General features: G+C 37.5%; 2 protein-coding genes across 3 annotated transcripts in view; one reads left to right on the top strand and one right to left on the bottom strand.

The window, feature by feature from the left end:
- The window catches only part of LOC133527882 (uncharacterized), a 101,776-nt gene extending 85,484 nt beyond the window's left edge, over positions 1-16,292 (top strand). The window contains exons 7-8 of the mRNA XM_061865077.1: positions 11,702-11,904; positions 12,537-16,292. Of these exons, the coding sequence (XP_061721061.1) occupies positions 11,702-11,899 (198 nt within the window). The 3' untranslated portion in view covers positions 11,900-11,904; positions 12,537-16,292. The remainder of the gene's footprint in view (positions 1-11,701; positions 11,905-12,536) is intronic.
- Positions 16,293-16,341: 49 nt separating this feature from the next.
- LOC133527846 (5-formyltetrahydrofolate cyclo-ligase-like) overlaps positions 16,342-22,412 on the bottom strand; it is a 49,180-nt gene continuing 43,109 nt past the window's right edge. For both annotated transcript variants that reach the window (XM_061865038.1, XM_061865039.1), the window contains exons 2-6: positions 21,964-22,086; positions 20,339-20,444; positions 19,043-19,186; positions 18,036-18,163; positions 16,342-17,538 (exon numbers count right to left, since the gene is read on the bottom strand). In XM_061865038.1, coding sequence (XP_061721022.1) covers positions 17,446-17,538; positions 18,036-18,163; positions 19,043-19,186; positions 20,339-20,444; positions 21,964-22,086 — 594 coding nt within the window. In that variant the 3' untranslated portion in view covers positions 16,342-17,445. The remainder of the gene's footprint in view (positions 17,539-18,035; positions 18,164-19,042; positions 19,187-20,338; positions 20,445-21,963; positions 22,087-22,412) is intronic.

The raw sequence follows: 22,412 nt of genomic DNA on the forward strand, positions 1-22,412 counted from the left end.
TTGTGGTCAACAATAAATTATAATTGTCTTTAAGAATCGTCGTCGTCGTTTAATACACCCCGGCTCGTACCAATAAGTGTTTCGGAACTTATGTACGCAATATCATTTGATATTTACCAGTCGCTTTTCGGGGAAGGAAAACATCGTGAGGAAACCGGACTAATCCCAACAAGGCCTATTTACCTTCTGGGTTGGAAGGTCAGATAGCAGTCGCTTTCGTAAAAACTAGTGCCAACGCCAAATCTTGGGATTAGGTGTCAAGCGGACCCCAGGCTCCCATGAACCGTGGCAAAATGCCGGGACCACGCGTGGTAGAAGAATCGTTTAATATCACTAAAACCTTCGTCTCCTTTAAGTTTGTGGTTATATCAAAAACACACGCGGTATACCATAAAAAAAATACAGGTGCCACATAAAATAAGGAAACTAGAAATCCTAGCAACATCATTAAAATACGAGTAGGTATTGTACAGAATTGAATAAAATTTATATACATTAATAATTAACAGTTTTACTGTAATTTCAACCGTTTTTAATAACAAAAAACTTCAATTTGGGACACCAAAGTGGAGCGACGGGAGGAAAACAATTACTTTGGCGAATTATTAATTTTTGTACCTGCATAAGCTACTATACGTACAGGCTAAGCTTCGTGTTTTCTTGGATGTGACTGTGTTTTGAACCAAAAAGTCGCATTAAATACAGTCTCCAGGGCCAAGATTCACGGTGAAAAGTACAAGCCCTAACACACGATAATTATTAAAGTTTGGGAAGCCATTTCCGTCAGTAGAAAAAGGCGGCAAACGAAGTGTTGTCCACTCCTAGAAAATTCGAAATTCGCGCCTTTTTCTACGAATAAAGTGGGTTTAAACGGCCTCCCATATTTATTAAAAGTGGGTTTGCCAGAGTATATAAGCGCGTGTGCTGCGTGTGCGCTCGTCTCGGACTAGTTTTTCCGACATTCGTCATGGGAAAGTGGATTACTGCGTGCGCGCTGTTATGTGACCGTTACCGTAATATAGGTAATAGGTATCTTGCTATTGTTCCTAAATCCAGTTAGAACGTAGTCTGATAACACTAGATTACTCTCATCGCTGCATTTCTTGGAAAAGCTTATTCAGAAAAGTGTGTAGGTAAGTATACTGATTTTCTGTTCGACGGGGCTGGTAAGCGGCAACTTCGTTGAGCGCAGCGTGACTTTTCCGGTCAGATACCAGAAAATAAAGTCAAAGTCAATTTATATTCTTTATTGTTCAAATAGGCCCAGCTACAGGTTCATTCTACTTTTTACTGCAAGTTGTTTTGTCCCCAGAGATGCAAGTATTTTTTTTTTTATTATTATAGGACATTATTACACAAATTGACTAAGTCCCACAGTAAGCTCAATAGGGCTTGTGTTGAGGGTACTTAGACAACGATATATATAATATATAACTATTTATAAATACTTAAATACATAGAAAACACCCATGACTCAGGAACAAATATCCATGCTCATCACACGAATAAATGCTATGTATACATTATGTCCCTAGCTATGTATACATTGAAATTTTCTTTTTTGTCGTGACATTTCTTTATTTATTAATTTTATATTTTTTGTTTTAATGTTAAGTTGACGATCTTTTAGTGAAAGCCTTTGTTTTATCCTTTTGTGTAAAATACTGTGTCTTTTTCTTTAAGAAATAAATAAATCTAATCTAATGCCCTTACCAGGATTTGAACCCGGGACCATCAGCTTCGTAAGCAGGGTCACTACCCACTAGGCCATAAATTATGTATTTTTTACATTGTATATCACATAATAATAAGATGTATAGTTAGTCTAGTTAGTCTCTATATAGAGCTGTATAGTTAGTCTCTAGGAGCCACTTCCACCATCCCACTAACCCGGGATTAACCGGTTAAATCTGGAGTTACCATGTTTACCAGTACAATTTGACACTGGGTTAGCGGTTTAACTGGTTAACCCCGGGTTAGTGGGATGGTGCAAGTGGCGCTAGGGGTCACAATCACAAGAATTGACGACCAAATTATAGTAGTCGTTACTCAAATTATGTTTATTGCGACTTCACTATGCTTAAATGCGTTATAAATTCGTAATGGAAATGAGCATCGTTGAGTTTAATTATTGCGAATCCAGTATGGAAATGCAGCGGCTCTTCTGAACTTAGATTACTGTTTTAGGCACTAAGTCAGGGTTGTCAAAATCACCGCCTGAAATAAGACTTGAATTTGCGACCTTTCGAAACGCAGGTCTGATCGCTCTTAACCAACTAGGCTGCCGAAACTTGAGATGTGCGAATCTTACCATTCCTTTTGTTTCCACGCCTTAGGGAGGCGCATAGCGACATTTAACGAAATAATGATCTATCTTACGGCACTAAACAATTTTTTATCAAACCGTCTGCGAGCGACACAAATTTTAAATCTTAAAATATTACAGGTACTACTAATATCTTTATTTTTCATAATGGATATGTATGAGTACAGCGCTATTACTATAATTAGTGGAGGGACATTCCTCCTTTCGGCTTTTCTCGGCTCCGTTCGGCTCAGCATTGCTCTCAGCAATTATTAGGGTTGGCACAACTTGACGTCCCTATACGTGCACGACCACAGATAAGATAATGACTTGAATTTCGACAACCCTAAATGGCCGAAAGGGATAGTGCCATACATTAGAAAGGGACAGCACAATTAGTCCTTGAATCGCTGTCAAACTTCGGTTTTGTAGGAAAGTGTCATTTCTGTATGGTGGCACTATTATTTATTCTGTGCTATAACTGGCATAAATCTAAATTAGGCTCTTAAGGATGCTGGCAGCATTTTTTCGTTGTATTGCTGATACGTTGTGCGAGGAAGCCGCCAGCTCTTCGGTCAAGGTTTTTACTTTAGCTCATTTGAAATAAAACACGGTATTAATTTACGGCTCGCCCTGTTCAAATGAACGTGTGAATATGTCTGGACTGTCTGGTTACGAAGTTTTACGATATTAACTCAGCCGACAAACGGCCGCTTTTGGACGGGATTTTAAGAGTTTGTAGGATAAAGGGGACAGTGACCGCAACCCTATAGTAGAATGGATGTTGCGCCAGAGTTCTTGACACGGCGTCGGCCGGTCGCGGCCGGCGTTCGCGCACGCGCATGTTTTGCAACGGTCATTAATAGCTAGCCGAATATATTCCAGAATTCAAGAATATATTCCCTTGGAATATTTAACAGCTGGAGACGTTTTGTCTGTAAGTTTTCTGTACAGAACAGTCTGCCAATTTTTGCGGGGGAGGGGCACGTCAAATGTATGGCTATTTATACGTAACGTACAAATACTCGTAGCCATGTCAGATAAAAGTCAGTCCATACAATATATATGACCATTGGCCGAGGTTTTCGACAGAGCCGTAAGCTCTTAAAGGTCATTCCAGTTGTTCAATCCTCCAAGTATATTCCCTTCTATCAAATACACTAATGGCTTTAAAATTATACTGCGAGACGCAGACTGCCTGTGGTAACCTGATGCGCAGAGTAATAGAGAGTAAATTAAATAATACTATTATGAAATGAAAACTAGTTAAACCTAAAAATAAAATTAAGTATGGAAAATAACAAAGGAAAAATTAAAATATACTTACCTACAAAATAATAATAAACCCAATTACACAGAGGACACCCCGTCCAATAAGTCGGCCTGCGGCATGGACCCCATGACACTGGCGGCGTTACCTCTCTGTATCGCAAGGGAGATGCGTTGAGAGAGGTACGCGCCAGTCCTGGATTCCCCTGTTGTGTCGACCAGCCGGGCCGACAATGCCCTCATGAATGCTTTCATGTCGGCTGACTGCGAAAGTCTCAACCGCGAGCGCCGCAAAGTCATAGTAGTTCAGTAGGGCTGAGTATTTGCGGCGCTTGAGGATCTGGGCCTGGTCAGCCGCAGCGCCGACCTGAATGCGGGTTGACCCAAAGTAGAGATACAATAGAGAGTACCAATACCTGAGTGTTATTCTTGAGAAGTATGAGTGTCTTGTTATGTGGCACTGAAATGATGTCTATGCAAGCGACAGAATTCTCATTTTGAATGTTAAATAGGAATGAATAATTGGATATGACATGAATAATATGACTGAAGCCTGTTGGAATCGATTTCTATGGACGCCATTGCTACATAATATTACAATTGTAAAATTACTGGTGCTATTGTTTTAAGATACAATAAAGGTACAAACAATTAGGCCAACTGCATATATCACATAACTTCCTCTTACAATGGCTGACATTTGACACTGATGAGTGATTGTTGCGTAATCACATTCAAGTGAAAAGTGGAAGTGATCCGCTTTGTGATTAGAATAATTGCTATCGCTATTGCATATCGTCATTGCTTTGGAAAATCGTATCTCACACTATTATTCAATGTTGAAACTGAGTAAAAGATGTCTCACTCTAAAACGGTCCGGGCCCGGGCCAGGGCGTTCTGCACTTTAGTTTTCTATAAAAATCATCGCGTCATAGAAACCACCTGTCATAGAAAAAGAAGTGTCGGAAGCCTTGTCCCGGGCCCGGAATGTTCAGTATCTTATTCAAAGGACGATTATTATTAGAAAAAAACATATCACACGTCGCTCTGGACACGTCGGCTCAGCAACTATTGGTAAATATTAACGTCCTGAATTTATCCTCTACTTTCATTCTTTTGGAAGTAGCCAAGTACGTCGTAAAATCTGGAATCGCACTATGAAAAACGATTGATTTCACGACAGTATGACTTGGATGTGCTGAGGCACCCTAGTACCCTATAGCGAAAGCGGCAAATATTCTACAGTCTGTGGGTGTTCAGATAAATAATAAAATCCGTGCTACCATCAAACTCATCAAAATATGCCTAGGTTTAACCCTCAAGTGAAAATGACTTCTGTTACAGAAGGCCTACAAGGATCAACATGCTAACCAGAGAGGGGAGCAATGCAGAATGCACTCTACCATGCGATCACGATTTAGTGCAAAGTTTTTACTTAAATAAACTTTTAATTTAGGTAACTGCCATCCCTCCCCCCAGTTGCGTTTTTGAGTCTCTTTGAAAGGTCTCCAAAGAGACTCAAAGCGCCAGGGCACCACGGACCCCGGGTCTCGACGCCGAACGGGAAAGACCGACTCGACTATGGCACCGACCCCTGTATGTGCCCACCTTTGCAACTGCCGCCCTCAAAAAAGTTCAGTGGAGATGTGACAGGACCAGTGTGTATACGCAGGTTGCATCCGACATTAGCACCCGCCCCATACTCCACGGTTCCAGTAGATCAGGCACATTGACCGATGCAAGAGGCCAAAAGATAATATCGTTAAAGGCAGCATGCCTGAAGAATTCATAATAATAATTCATAATTGATTCTGTCTGGAGAAGCGGCCCGCGCTCCTCTGTCGTGGTGCCCTAACTGTTCTACGTCCGTACCGCAGGGTCAACGATGAGGGGCACACACCGGGATTGGTGCTTAATGTTACTTGGTGGGTCCACAAATCTATTAGAGTTAAAGCGTAATCTATTAATGTTGAGTTTCAAGTAATACATCGCAACCAGGATTCCAACCTCGGTGTAATAAATTTAACTTGTTTACACACAATCACAAACCCGCGATCCTTATCTAGACAAACGGACTCCAACATTTAAATCTAATGAATGTTGCCATTCAATGCGATAAATATATTGTCTACGCCTGAAGCCTAGGCACGTCTAGATTTAGACATAGACTAATTGGTCTGAGCTATTGCACTTTTGCAAGTTATTGATGATTTTGACACGATATATATAGTCGATGAATTATTATTTGCTCCGATTAATGTTATCGCTAATGGCTCTAACAACAAAACAATTAGTAGCCGAAGTATACTTGAGCTAAGCAATCTTGATCCCAATTAGAATAGAATAGAATAGAAATCTTTATTGTGAAACCATGGTACATAATAGTTGTTACATTAGAGTGTGAAAACACATGGCACCCTGTTAGGGCATTGCAAATAATCTTACATCTAGGTAGTTTCTGAACGGTAGGACTAGTATATATCTACATTTTAATTTCTAAGTTTTCCTAATAGCATTCTATATTTTTTTCAAAAATCTGTCGGGTTTAATCGGCCCACGGTGTATACCTATTTCGTGCCACGGTGTATACGGTGCGGGTGCAATTCGCTTTTGATTCTCTTAACTTTGCGATGAAATGTCGATGATGTAATGAGGTTTACGAAATAAAAACTAAATTAAATAACGGACGACATTTACTATGTCCGTAAGAAGATTATGCAGACTTAATATTATTTATTGTAAAAGTCTCACTTATGTAAATATATTTACATTTAATTCCGCCTACCAAAATAAAGGCATAAGTTATCCTTTACAACTTCCATTTGATAACGTATGCTTATTTGCATGCATATTGGAAAAATAAAATTACAAATCGATTGGTACCTACATCTTGATTATAATTGGTTTTCAACAATTTCAATTCAGTACTCCTCAAGGGCCTATTTTAGATATAAGCTAGTTATAGTAATCATCTGTATATATCCATTATGTATATTGTTATTGTCAATAAAATTCAGTACTTATTTGATTTGATATCGAACATTTGTATTCTGCCCATCCTAGCCTACTGTGCTCAAACGTTGTCGCTCACAGGGAGTCAGAAGTCCAAATTGAAGGTTTGCCAACGGGCTATTGAGCGTAGCATTTTAGGTGTTAAGAGGACCGATCGTATCCGGAACACCACACTGCGCTCAAGAACCCACTTTGCTGACGTTGGCGAGAAGACTGCTAGGCTGAAATGGGACTAGGTCGGTCACGTCTGCCGCATGCATCCAGACAGGTGTAGCTACCAAGTGGATGCCAGAAGATGGGCGCGAACGCGGTAGGCCCAGACGGAGATGGTGGGGCAACCTAGACACCTTCCTCAACAACTGGCCGGAAGAGGCGCTAGATCGAGAGTCGTGGAGGTCAAGTTTTCAGTACCTACCAATTGAACACAACGGCAACAGGATCTGGAATGACATCCGCTGTGCTGTGCCCTACCACACAAAGCGAGATGACATTCATAGTGCCCATACCTCTCTTTTGGACGTAATTTAAGGACGTACCCGGGTTAAGTGTATAAATAATAAATAAAATGAACTTAAAAATATTTTCGTATAATGACTTTCCTCATACGTTTTGTCTTGCTCCGAGCAAAATAAAATATGTTTATCGTAGCCCAAGTGGTCTTAATTTGAATTTTAAAAATAATATACATAAGTAGTTAAGATATTTCAAAAAGGTGAAAGCAAATAGGTCATCTTAAACTCGCCTTGAAGCTGCCGATACCATCAGTCCTTATTAGGCCCCATCCATACTAACAACAATCATATTGTGGTGCGTTTATGGGTACGGCCTTTGACTAATCACTTATGAATAGAATTTATCTAAGCGCGTTAACAATACTACATTTTTAATGGAAAGATTGCTATGTGAATTAATAGTTTGTCTAGGAGTACCTATTGTTTGAAATAGTTTAAATTTAATTTATTTTAACTTAACAATCACTATAGACGGGTGGGTGGATATTGATTGTGACTCTAAAAATTGGTTTAAGGTTTTACTTCAACCTAACTTGGTGAAGCTCAAAAGTGATCACGATTTTTCATTTGTAGCTCTCTCATTCATGTAATGTAAATATAGAGATGAATTCTTTTTTAATTATCTTTAAACGTACCAGCGATATTCTAAACCTGTGATCCAATCTGGGGTTTGCTTAAACGCTATTTTTTTTCAGGAGCTAATGAGATCTTAACTCCCACCAAGTTGTAAAATTTATTCATCAAGGTGACAAAAACTCAATTATGTCACAAGATGTCATTAAATCATATCGAATAGGGCCCAAGACGCAATCGTCATGTGTTAAGACTATTTGCGGTAATTTTCACATGCTCTTGACCGATATACCTAGCATTGTTGAGTGCTATTGTTATAAAATAAGATAATTTAGTATTTTACGACGAGTTTAAGACCGTTTAAAGTCATGCTTGTGAACAAAATGAATCATTTATAGCATGCGATTGTCAAATAACACGAGTTTGTTTTGTCATAATACCTATAGTTAGTGAGCCTCTTGACACGAGCAAACAACCGACAGGGACTCTTTAATGTTCAGAAAAAGGCTTTTTTTTCATCATGGACATTTTCATTAAGGATTTAAGAAAAGGTAAGGCGGTTGAGGTAACTTCGAATGCGAGGTACTTTGGAAATTGCAAATAGCTTCTGAACTTGAAGCACTTTCTACTGTAGTAATAGTACGCAAGAGTCCTTCGTAAGCGTAGCAGGAACGTGGTTGTAGAAACGAAGAAGCGTTACAGGAATGCACGTTAAGTACGACAACCGGGGTGGTTAGGGACAGCTGGGGTAAATAGGGACAAAACTCAAAATGTGATTTACCTGACAATATCTTGAAAAATACTTACACTTATTTCTTAAAGTATAGTCAACCGGGGTGTGACTATACTTTAAAAAATCTTATTATTTACCAACCATGACATTTTGTCTTGTAATATAAGAAAAACTATTAATTAATATTCCTCTCTGAGTATTTATAGGCTGTACTGGCTGGTTGGTTATTTATGAGCGCTTGTATTATAAATATAATAAATATTATTTTATTTTAAATATTATAGGACATTATTACACAAATTGACTAAGTCCCACAGTAAACTCAATAAGGCTTGTGTTGAGGGTACTTATTAGACAACGATATATATAATATATAAATATTTATAAATACTTAAATACATAGAAAACACCCATGACTCAGGAACAAATATCCATGCTCATCACACGAATAAATGCCCTTACCAGGATTTGAACCCGGGACCATCAGCTTCGTAGGCAGGGTCACTACCCACTAGGCCAAACCGGTCGTCGAAATTATAGATCTGCAAACATAAGTACCTTTTAGAATAGAATAGAATATCATTTATTTCAGTATAAGTACACAGTTATACAATACATATAGAGAAAGAAAGAGAAAAAATGACTTATAACTAACTTGTACACTGTATATAATTATACTGAAAAAGGTGAACACTCAGCATAATGCCAGGTCCTACTGAAGTAGTACGCTGACGCTGGTCTTCCGTGGACACCTGTATTAATTGTTACTTTAGTAAGATAACTATATATATATATATTATATATATACTTTTATTTTCGGTACTGGAAGAACTTTAATACCTAATAGCCATGAGTAAGCAATGGGCTAATTAGGAATGTACATCAAAACATTTTAAAGGAACTCAAATCAATAGGTATTAAATTCATATAAAGCGCCATGACTGTTGAAAACTTGTTCTTCCATCACGCCTTAAATACGTTCAATTAAATTAAATTATAACGTATACATTTCATTTCTTATCTCGAATTATTTTGAACATAAATTCTGTCGGGGCAAGCGATTGTTTCATAATAATTAATTGAATGAGTGTTGGCGCCGAAAGTGAACATGTTTATGTCACTGTTTCATAATTGTTAATAATTGAAAAACGATAAGTTTATGGGATGGTTTAATAAGTTTGCCGGTGTTGCGTGGGACACAGTGCTATGGAGAATGTTGACTATCGTCCTAAATGGCGAGTGGGAAATAAATTAGTCGGGAAACAACTTGCTTGTTTGTCAGGCACTTATCAAAAGTCTGGGGGACGACCGACCGGGGCAAGAGAAACTATTTTTCTACCCCACGTGAGTTTTATATTATGTTTTTCTGAAAAGGATTAGCATGGGTGGGTTTAATTGTCCAGATTTACTGCAAAAAGTTAATTTCTTTATTCCATCTAAAATTCCAAGAACATCATCATCTTCCTCGCATTGTCCCGGTATTTTTGCCACGGCTCATGGGGCCTGGTGTCCGCTTGACAACTAATCCTTAGAGTTGGCTTAGGCACTAGTTTATACGAAAGCGACTACCATCTGACCTTCCAACCCAGAGAGAACACTCGGCCTTATTGGGATTAGTCCGGTTTCCTCAATATTTCGTGCAAAAGTTTTGTAAAACTCATTTCATTCTGAGCCGGAGTTTAAACTTCGTCTTACTGCTCCACCAGCGCTTTTATTTCTATAATTCCAAAAACATGCAACATTAAGTTATTTTCTGTATCGAGGAGTCGTACCAACCTTAAGCGAAGCTGTCCTCTAACGCGTATGTATGACATGTACAAGCAACACCAAAACGAGATCGATCTCAACATAACTTTTTTCCTGGGTCACTCTACTCTCATTCCCCCGGAATCACATTCCCTTGGACCTATTCGCTTATTTCCAGGAAATTCCGTGTAGCTGTTTTGTTTGTAGATGGATCTTGGCACGAGTCACCAAAAATTTGATGCTAATAAAGCGGGATTCCCTGCGAATTTGCGAATAGGTATGGCAAGGGAAATGAGATTTTTGTAGAATGCTCCCATATAATGTTTCTTAGTTTTAGTTTAAATTTTAGCAAACTAAGTGTAGAGAGCTCAACGAGGGTGTTAGGGCCGGCAACGGGCATGTAACTCCTCTGGAGTTGCACGCGTACATAGGCCACGGAGACTGCTTACTATCAGGCGGGCCGTATGTTTGTTTGCCACCGACGTAGTATAAAAAAAAGAATAAACGCAACCTGAATATTTTCTTCAATGTATGCGGTGGTCTTATTTAAGTGATAAGGCGCATAGCATTATACAATACAATACAAATACTCTTTATTGCACACCTCAATACAGAAACAGTACAAATAATACAACACATAAAGAAGAGGTAAACAACAGGCATTATAATGTGCATGTTACAGTGTGTTGTTGAAGATGCAAATAAATAAATAAATGAGGAGGAAGAGTCTGATAAAATTTCTATTTTTTATTCGTTACTTACCCATAACCTTAACACGTCACTGGCTTCACTGTTCCTGTCAGCCGCACTTCTTGTCACTGTGTCCCGGTCATTAGCCCTTACAAGTATGTCAATGGGTTTCTTACATGCATATAGCTACGTCGATTATAATTAAAAGCTATAATAGTTTTGCGATTTCGTCAGCATCCAGCCCTTCTTTGTTTATTACCACTTTACCTAAGTAAGGTTTGATTGGACATAAATTGAGTAATTTAATACTGTTATTAATGTAGATTTTAAGGTGTGGAGGTATTTGAGCGGTTTCAGGGTGTGCTATTTGAATTAATATTATTGGACTTGGGTCATTGGTCATGGTAATTTAAAAAGGATGTTAAGATTTTAAATTAGTGATCCACCCGTTTTTGCTATTTTCTCAAAGATTAGCCGTTTCAACTCCTCATGGTAAAGATATTAATTACGTAGGTACCCCTTAAAAACTGTAAAGCTGGCAATACACACTAGAGTATGCCTGTGCAGTTTTATCAACTGCACAGTTTCCTATACAGCTTTACCTGTGCAGTTGAACTGTACAGGCAAAATTGCCCAGGCATACCCTAGTATGTATGGCTAGCTTAATGAGTTGTATAGTATGTCATATTAAGACCTATGTCTAATTGTCTAACTAGTCTAAAAGTTATAAAAAAATACCGTAATGAACGTTGCAGTATACAGTTTTGTAATTGTTGTATGCTCTTAATATACGTACTTATATTGCTTCGTATTGATTTATTTTTTGTTCCATTTATTTACTTAATTTTTTTACTATTTCAGGCTGCCAGCGCCCTCTTCACACTTGACAGTGCGCGCGGCAAGGCGCTGTCCCGAAGTTTGGCGAAACGCGAACGCCGTCGCCGCCGATGCCGCGCCGCCCTCGCCATACTAGCCCTACTGATGTTGTTGGCCGCTGTCGGCGCGGTGGAACTACTACTGTCGAGGGGACAGAGGGTGTTCGGCGTTGTGTTGCGATAGCAGAGGTATCTATACAGACTATTCCTGTACTGAAGTCTGAGGGCTTAGCCAAGATGACAATCGGTTGTAGAAAACAAAACGAAATGCTAAGATAAACGTAAATGATGTATGGAAATGATAGCGTTTCGTTTTCTGCAAACGATTGTCTTCTTAGCTAGGCCCCCTGGTGAAACGCGAACGCCGACGCCACCGATACCGCGCCGCTCTCGCCATACTGGCTTTGTTGATGCTGTTGGCTGCTGTCGGCGTGGTGGTGTTACTGCCGTCCAGGCGACAATGGGTCTTCAGGGTAATGTTGCGTTAGCAGAAGTATCATATAGTCAGTTACTGTCCCGAAACCTAGCGACAACGCTGTCGCTACTCTCGTTATATTTGCCCCGCTAGTGTTATTGGCCGCCATCGGCGTGGTGGAGATACTATTATCGAGGGGGGAGAGTGTGCTCAGCGGTGTGTTGCGATATAATATATATTTGTGCTATTAAATAACTTGTTACGAACTAATGTGATGATGTGAGTAGCAAATATTCTTCCAAAACAAATTTTGTAAATTTGCATTACGGGTAAAACATAGTGGTCAAAATAAAATATTATAATTATAAAATAAATTCCTCAATAAATATTTCTTTTGTATTTTCAGGTGCTTGCAATAACTACATTTGGGGTCGTGTTTTCTTACAACTATCTGTACGATGATAGTTTAGAACTATGGCACTTAGAGACAATTTTTTTATTTCTGTCGATCAACTATTAATCGTCTGACGATTGCCTGAATAGCTATTTTACTTAGTAAACGTTGATAACGAAATAAATGTCGTTTACAGTACATATGGGGCTACTTTATAGCACTAGTGCGAGAAGTAGCATATTACGTTACTGTGTCGAACATTTAAAGGGCCATATGTACTGTAAAACGTTGTACGATACATGTGCGAATAGGTAATTCGCAACTCGTGTCGATTTAAAACACTCCCTTCGGTCGTGTTTTAATTTATCGCCACTAGTTTCGAATTTCCTATTTTTCGCACTTGTATCGTAATGTACTATTAAACATCATTCATGCATGTACTTTAAACTGTAACTCTTCCTCATAGCTAGCATGAGAAATGTTATACAATAAAGGATGTTCCTTAATAGATACCTAAACGCCTTGCCTTGTATTTTATTCCGATATATTCGAGCAGATTGCTTGCTCCCTTATACTCTCTAATAGTAACTATGAATTAGTATACCTATACCTATCATCATATATTAGTTTTATTGACGATTATTATTCCACTATCGAATCAAATAAGAATTTAAGCGTAATGATCAGATTTGCTATAGTTAAATTAAGGCAATGAAGCTTCTGGCTGATATGTTATATTTTTTCGGAACTTTAATTTTATCTTATTTATTTAAGAAATACCAACAAATAATATATCTATACATTTACACAAGAACTTAAATACATAGAAGTCATAGGCAGGTCTTTAACCACTTATAGGTGACCACGACTAAAATAGTAAAAAAAAAAAAAAACATTTGTGTACATAGCACTTGTCCTTATCGATATATCAGAAACCCTTAATCAGCTGCACATAGTAGTTGCGATGAATAGAATTGTTTACACAATTACTTATGTAGGAAGTCTTAATAAGAGTGCACTTTTTTCGTAATAAAATTAAAAACACGTAAATTTTGAGTATTTTCTGATATTTATATTGAATTGCAAAATAATGAAGTCATGTTCCGATTATGTATGGAATCAAGTATCCGGCAAATGGTCCACACGACTCTGATGAAAGCCCTTCTTTTTTTCTCTCTTTTCATGAAATTATCGATGAGTTTTTGATAAATATGTGACTATCTCACTGATAACGCGTTGAATATTGGCTTTGAGCTCCGAGATTGTTTCTGATTTTTTTTACATAAACCCGAGATTTTGCAAAAGCCCAAAGAAAGAAATCGCATGGAATTAAATCGCATGATCTTGGTGGCCAGTTGACATCTGAAATTCGTGAGATGATTCGGTCTGGAAAGAGTTATTGTTATAAATCGATTGTTTCATGGGCTTTTTCACAATGACAACACGTTACCAATAAAAAATTAACACAATTTAAATCAACAATTAAATCAAAATCTTGCCTTGATAATGTCGCCTTAATATATAAAAACGAAAAAAAATCTGTTTTAATTGAAAATTTTCCTAATATACTTATGATATAATTCATTACTGTAAATCGTAGTTCTAAATAATTTTAAGATACAATACGTAGGTATCGTATTTGATAGTGGGATACAATCACATATTGTAAATACTACGTAAAACGACTAGCTTAATCACGCTTAATGCAATTTAATATGATAAATTCATTATTATAGTGAATCAATGAGTTTATGAGTTTCTTATAGATAAAAGTATAAAATATAGGTAGGTAAAAAATGTTTGGTCCTGTATTCATGCCCAGTGGTTTTAAAATATGTATCAAATTCATACATTGTATTTCTAAAATAAAATTAAAAATAATTATCATCCACCTTTTATAACAGGTGCCATAAAAATTGATTTGTAATTACAGTGATATATGTTACCCACGTTAATATATTGCCTGTGTTTTGTACATAAGTATTGATTTAAGATAAATAAACGGCTTTATAAGTGTTTTAAAGAAAACGAAGTATCTTAATTTATTGCGTGGTTTAGTCCAAACATCTCTGAAAGGTGAAAAAAAAACTTGTAGGTATATTGATAATTAAATACCGAGTAGTTTAAATATATATTTTTCTAGATTTTGGCAGCTAACCGCCGATATATTTCAATTGCACTACTCTTATTATCATTGTGTTTATGTGTTTTTTTTTAAATTATAATTCTATTTACTAAACCTAATTAAAAGTTTATTTTGAAATATAGCATCAATATGGGTAACCATTCGCTAACATCTTCTCAGTTTATTTTGCCATAAATAAAATTCTGAACAATGTATAAGTTTATTATGGTTTTTAATTTTTTGTGATAAAATTGGTATATCAACAAAGCGTAGTGTGATGTTTGTGTATATATCTCAATAGATGTAGTTTTTATGTTTTCGTTTGTATTCTTATAAACTTATAAAGTATTTCTATCATTTAAATAAGTGGAAAATATTCAAAAATAAACTCTGAAGAAGCGCTGGTAATGTGCAATAGTGCGTAAATATATGATTTTGCTTTTATTGTTATAATTGTGTATATATCTCAATAGATGTAGTTTTTATGTTTTAGTTTGTATTCTTATAAACTTATAAAGTATTTCTATCATTTAAATAAGTGGAAAATATTCAAAAATAAACTCTGAAGAAGCGCTGGTAATGTGCAATAGTGCGTAAATATATGATTTTGCTTTTATTGTTATAATGTAAAGTAGTTTTATTATATTGTTATCAATATAACTGTAACAACATTTTTTCGGCTGCGCCGACTCTGTCAAAATAGTGTCAGTATAGGATTACTAGAGTCCCTTACTTTATGTTATTTGTTCGCTATACGTATAGTAAAGTACTTACAAGTGATTATTTTCCATGAGAATAGTTTATAAAACAATATTATACCTACTTATGTAGTAAAAATTTGTCAGTCACGCCGGCTCTATCAAAATAGTGTAATGCATTGACATATATCTAAGGACGAGCCTTACGAGCATTAAGAATGGTGCTAGTTCAATGGTGTCATTCACGAATTTGAACCAATCCTGCAGTCTAACGCAACTAGTTACAACCAATAGCGCGCGTGATGCGAATTCATCAACCAATCGTGTTGTGGCATTAGACTGCACGATTGGCTCGAATTCGTATACGCGACACCGCTGTACTGGCCCCATTCTAATTGCCCATAAAGCCCGTCCTTATATATATGTCAATAGTGTAATGTTAGTCTAGTTTCTTAAGGCCTAATGTGCTTTACAACTCCGTTTCAATCTAATTAGAACCGTTAACCCTTTACCAGGCTGACAGTTCAAAAATGACAATCGAATGTCAGTCTTACTCATCGAAAATAGAACACATGTTTGAAGAGACGCATGTGGGAAATATATATCCCTTAGCCTGGTAAAGGGTTAACTAAACCAAATAAAGTAGCTTTTCTTTTGAGTCATTGCTTTTTCAAACAAACCAAATTCATCCCAATTGACTATACAAGAAGGTTCATATTAAAAATAGTTGTATTTTGTATGGTAGCTTACCAGGCTAGTATTGTTACAGTCCTTTACTTAATTTTATTTCATGGAATAGGATCACTTTGGAAGGCGTTAAGTGGTTGAATTGTATTGTATATTAAAATTATACTAAATATGGAATAAGTATTGTTTAGTTACCTACCTAAATTGTGATCTGCGTACCTTGTATTATATTAAATTAGATACTTTTTGCACGGTTGATGTGTGTTACACTTTGTGTCTTAATAAATATTAAATAAAAAAAATCATATTCGTATCAATATTTTATTGTCCTTAATTTAATGATAGGAATATAAAAATATAAATGCTTAACGATTCTATGACTGTTAAAACAATATTTTAGACACATTTATACATTTGGTGGGAAAAATGATAAAAGTAAAAAGAGACCAGCATACCTAATTTTTTAAATAAGGTCAAATTCTCACAAAAATAAAATCATTAGTACATATACAGTAATATCCATGTTCTATTCAGGTATTCATACTAATGAGTTTCAAAGAACTGTCTTTGAATAACTGTTTGAACATCAAAAATCTACTAGGGCGCTGTCGTTAGGTCGTGACTATTGTCGTCATGGACATATATCTAAGTACGTGCCTTACGGGCACTAAGAATAGTGCTAGTTCAGTGGTGTTATTCACGAATTCGAGCCAATCGTGCAGTCACGCAACTAGTTGCGATCAATCGCGCGCGTGATGCGAACTCATCAACCAATCGCGCGCGTGATGCGAACTCATCAACCAATCGCGGTGACGTTAGACTGCACGATTGGCTCGAGTTCCTGTGCGTGACACCGCTGTACATACCCCATTCTTATTGCCTGTAAGGGCCGTCCTTAGATATATGTCAATGATTGTCGTGCACATAGCGGTCATAGCGCCAAATGTTATAAGTTTTTTGACAGAGTAGAGGTTTTGATGGTTTATAACAGTCATGTTAGCGTGAGCGCGATATTTTTAGATATGACGAACGGCCATTTAAAGGTTTATGTTGACATCAGATCGGGTATATTCTGGTGGATGCTCACATTACTCATCCATAATATGTAGGCATTATGTTGGTACATGGGTAATGACACTTATGTCTATATAGACACCGTGCGTGTTGGAGGGTCTGCCACCTCGTGACCTGAATCGAAAGAGAAAACAATTCACGGTTATAAGCAAGTGCTGCCCTCTTCACTAAACGCTGGTTGTATTTCGCATAATAGGGTCTGCCATCTAGTGGCTAAAGTCTAAAAAGGGAAACATGACATAATGCTTCGCACCAATGAATGTGGCTTCTGTTCTGCCGTCTACAGTTCATGCACGCACCCTATGGAGTATTGTAAATTATGTCTATTATAAGCATTTTAATCAGCTGCAATGACTTCGTCTACTTTCTGGTCGTTCTCATCGACGGGGACATCGTCTACCACTTGGCAATTAAAAGCCAAAGCCACAACCTGAAAAAAAGAAAATAACGTATGTAATATGGATCCACAAATTCTACACAGGGTGTGTAACTTTGTAATAAGTTCCATACGCTTCATTCTAAAATGCGAGGCCTATGAGCGCGTTTTCAATTAATTTTAGTTTTCATTGATGTAGGTAGTATGTATAGTATTTTGTATATTATTATGTATAACAAGTAATATCTCGGCGATCGAGCTTTGCTATAACATAGGACTAGATCGATTTTTCGCCCCCGAAAATCTCTATATAGCAAATGTCATCGAAATCGTTAGAGCCGTTTCTGAGATCCCCGAAATATATATACATATATACAAGAATTGTTCGTTTAAAGGCATAAAATAATATATAAGAGAATGAGATAATTACAAGTTAGTATAATCTATTCACATCGTAGAACGCTCCCAAATTGGCTAAACAAATAAGTTAGTAATGTAACTAAGTGAATGCCGGTTGGCTATGATCCCAGTTATTGACAAATTTATACTACCTTGGGAGCGGTCTCAGGGTTGCTTCTAACCCTAGCAAGATAGCGATCATAATAACCGCCTCCGTGGCCAAGACGGCTGCCTGATCTGCTGAACGCCAACCCTGGAGCGATGATGAGATCCAACCCACCTGAAAGTAAAAAGTTTTATTCTGTTAGAAATTGAAGTGTATTAAAAATTAAGGACCTTGGGTTCTGTTACCAAATCCCAAGAATTACTCATTGCGAAAGCGACTTCCATCTGACTTTACAACCCATACGGTCCTAATGGGATATTTTAACATAAGTTCTAAGAATGTCACGCTCACGACTCGGAAATCCAACTCACGATCCATGTTGAAAAGCTGCTTTGCTGTCTATTGTAACATCAAAGTTACCTGACTCTAAAGCATCGTTCCTGGCGGCATCTTGTATCCCGTGCTTGGTGACGACCATGCTGACTTCGTCTCCTGTGTCCTGCTTCCACACGCAACATCTTCATGTGGCCTCCAGCTTACTTTGGATCTAAGTCTAAGGCAGTCCTCTTCCTCTTTGTTGAGCTTACCTGGACATCCTTAAGGAGCCCGGGGTCCTGTTTTAGTAACTGAATGCCAACATCGTTACAGACAATGATTTTTACGAAAGAGACTGCCCGACCTTCCAATGTTATGTTGAGATCAGTCCAGATTTTTGACGATGCTTTCCGTCACCCTTGGTCTACTCCCTGCGTAGCCAACGTGGCAATCGTTAACTCTCTGTAGAGAACGAAACGCAACGGTCACTGTCGCACTAATATGAACGAGTAATAGAGAGAGATGACTACGATATGCTACGGAGCGTTAACGATTGGCACGTTTGGCTACACAGCTTGTTGGATATAAGTTCTAAGAAACTCACGAATTGGAAACAGTTTGGACCATTTGGAAAGCTGCTTGTCTATGGTAGTAGCACGGTATAGACAGACATTTGTTACCCAAGTAATTTCTACTATGGTATTAAAGCAGGATTGTCTATGGTAGTAACAAAGTCACCTGACTCCAAAGCGTCGTCTCTGGTGGCATCCTTCTTATGCTGAGCAATCCCGTGCTTGGTGACGTCCATGCTGGCTTCGTCTCCTGCCTCCACTCGCAGCATCTTCATGTGCCCTCCAGCGTACTGGGGTACGAAGGCCGCCCCTTTAGAATACAAAAAAAATATGAAATGGAAAGTGAAGATTCTGTATTCCTACTTAAGCGGGAATTACCACGTGATCGTCAATAGAAACGGAGATAACGTTTTTCCACTTCTAAATATTTTCCATTCCCATGATTTTTTAGTATGTTATTGGCACAATGATAAACGAGGTTTATAGGTGTTCCTTTTTTATACATTTGCAAAGCAATTTTTTTTTCAAAACAGCGAAACCAACAAGCCTAGAAATATTTAACTCCCCATTACATAAATAACGATACTTTTACCTAAATTGTTAATTGAAAGTATCCTCAGGAAATACTATAAAAGTTTATACTTATAGTCATGTTTTTTTAGTAAACATTTATTTTTCTGTCCCCGTATTCGAATTGAAAAGTAGAGTGTTTAACTCGGGTGAAAGGCACCATTTCAGACTCGAACTATTGGCGCTTTCATTGTGTTCGTGCTTCAAACTACCTCGACAGAAATGAGTGCCTTTCATCCCTTGGTTATCAATCTACTATTAATATCGAATATTAACTACTAAACTTATCGTAATATAAAAGAAAAAAATGTACTCGGAAAGTAAAATGCTCTAGTGCAGAAAACGTATATCATTTTCTGCGTACTTTTTAGAACAACAACGACCCATTTTCGGAGCATGAGAATGAAATGACCGATGAATGATGAATGAGTTTTTTTAGCTTTTAGCGACGAGCGACACGGCATGTGTTAAATCTTATCTGAACATCCATCCTACTAACGCTTTGACAATAAAGGCATGTTAAGTTATCTACGAGCACGTTGGCTACTCTGGGTGCCTAGCTAAGATGCCAATCGTTGGCTCCGTAGCGAACGATATGCTAATGTCTCTCTATCGCACAAATATGGAAGTGATAGAGAGAGATTACCGTTTCTTTCGCTACGGCTCAAACGATTGGCATATTGCCTAGGCCCTCTGATATATCGGATGATAAATATAAGATAAAGATAGTTTATTATTCAAGTAGACATATTACAATGCGCTTATGAACGTCAAATAAAGCTACACCGGCTCTTACCCTACACCTCTGATCCGAGAAGATTTAAATACCCCCCTCAATTGGAGGAGGGTATCCCAATATGGACCGGCAAGAAAAGATGGCGACTGAACCAACCCTTGGCCTTAACGTGCAGCAGCAGCGGCGAGGTGTCCACCTCCTGGTCTGTGCTCATATACAGCGCGATCCGTTTCGACGACTTGTACCAGGGGTGGTTGATAACCTGCAAATTATAGCTCTATGTTAGCATGAATTACGGATATAATAGTACATTGTGTTTTAAGGGCGGTATACAAGAATTTATGAACAAGTGTTAATTTTAAGACCGATGCCGAAGGCGAGGGCTTAATTAACACGAGTTCGTATTTCTTGTACCGCCCGTGGAACAACTGGCACACACAATGTTTTTCATTACACTTGTGAGGAAAAAACTAAATTTGAAGGTGACATTTCAAACATTCGTCAGCCATATTGTCATTTTTGACAGGTTAGGTATCGAAGGCACAGACCTATTCGGCATTCAGCCACGATTGAAAATTGTGTAAAAATATTTTATACGGCTATTAAATTAATTAGATTAAAAATGTATAAATATACACAAAAAAAATCTATAAATGTCAGTATTTTAAAAGTAAAACACATTTATACCTACTTAAAAAAACATTACGCCCAATATGCCCAAAAGTTATAATTAAAGTAAAAGATCTATTACCGTCCGTGGGCATAATATAGCTCATTCCATCTCAGTATGCTGGCATACAATAACACTGTTTACGAGCAAGTGTGATGAAATATAAGGAAATACACGACGAAAACCTGGCGTTTGGTAACGCAGAAAACAAGTGGATAATTAGATACCTACTTATACTGCATTTTGTTCCATAATAAAACACAAAACCACAGATACGTACAGAAATGACATTTCCTACAAAACCGAAGTTTGACAGCGATACAGGGACGAATCATGCTATCCCTTTCTAATGTATGGCACTATCCCTTTCGGCTATGTAGGGTTATCAAAATTCAAGTCATTATCTTATATAAGGTCGTGCACGCAAAGGGACGTCAAGTTGTGTGTTGTGGTGAACCGAACGGAGCCGGGAATGACCGAAATGCCCCACTGAAAAAACTAAGTAAGCACAAGGAACCAGGTATTTAGTCCACAGCAAACGACTTGTTTGAAGATTTAGGGGCATTTTAAGGGCCTTTGTTTTACACTGGACTTTCGTCTAATGATAGAGTGCTTACTTTATTGTAGATCCTTTATTGTCTTTCTACTGGGGACTGGGCATTGTGAAAATTTAGTCTTTCGGCTTATAATATGAAATACCTAGAGTTGGACCAAGCCAATTCTCATGTATCAAATAACAAAGTGTGACAATGTCATCATTAAGTCATGTAAAATGTATATGAATATATTTCGTTTATTATGATTCGACCTCAGTTTGTTCTATTCATAGATGGTTAGGATCATATATGTAGATAGTGCTATGCGCGTGCGCCCGTAAAATTAAAAACACGTTTTAACATTCCTGACAACATACCAAAAATAAACTACTAAATTTGGCCGGGTTGTTGCCCACCATAAACCATACTAAAATTTACAAGCAATAATAGCGCTTTCTCCGCTACTCCTACTGAAAGATACATAAGACTATCCCGTTCGGTCATTTGCCCCCCACTGTTCTATTCAAGTCGGTTCAAAGTAAACTTGGACGTAATCTCATATTATAAATAGGTACCTTTTCGTAGACCACCCTGGATTGTCTTTTCTTCTCTTCAGTAGACAGTGCTGCGATGCGCGAGGAGATTTCGTTGCGCAGCAGCATCTTGGCGGGGTTGGGCGTGCCGGGGGCCATGGTGCTCTGAAAATATTGTAAGTAATACTTACTTACTTAATTAACTATTTTAGATAACGAGAAAAATAGTTTATTAATCAAAACTAAATAAAAATGTTTTTTTTTTTTTTACATTACAATGCGTTTATGAACGTCAAATACTACGCCGCTCTAACCCTACACCTCTGACCCGAGAAGAATTAAACTCCCCCTCTATTGGAGGAGGGTATCCCAATATGGACCGGCAAGAAACTCGGCGGGACATATCTTTTCAAAGCATTCCATATTATAATTAACATGCATTAAATAAGAAAATATACAATTAGATTACTATAGAAATGAAGCAATTACGT

This window comes from Cydia pomonella, chromosome 18 (assembly GCF_033807575.1).
Source record: "Cydia pomonella isolate Wapato2018A chromosome 18, ilCydPomo1, whole genome shotgun sequence".
NCBI lineage: Eukaryota > Metazoa > Arthropoda > Insecta > Lepidoptera > Tortricidae > Cydia > Cydia pomonella.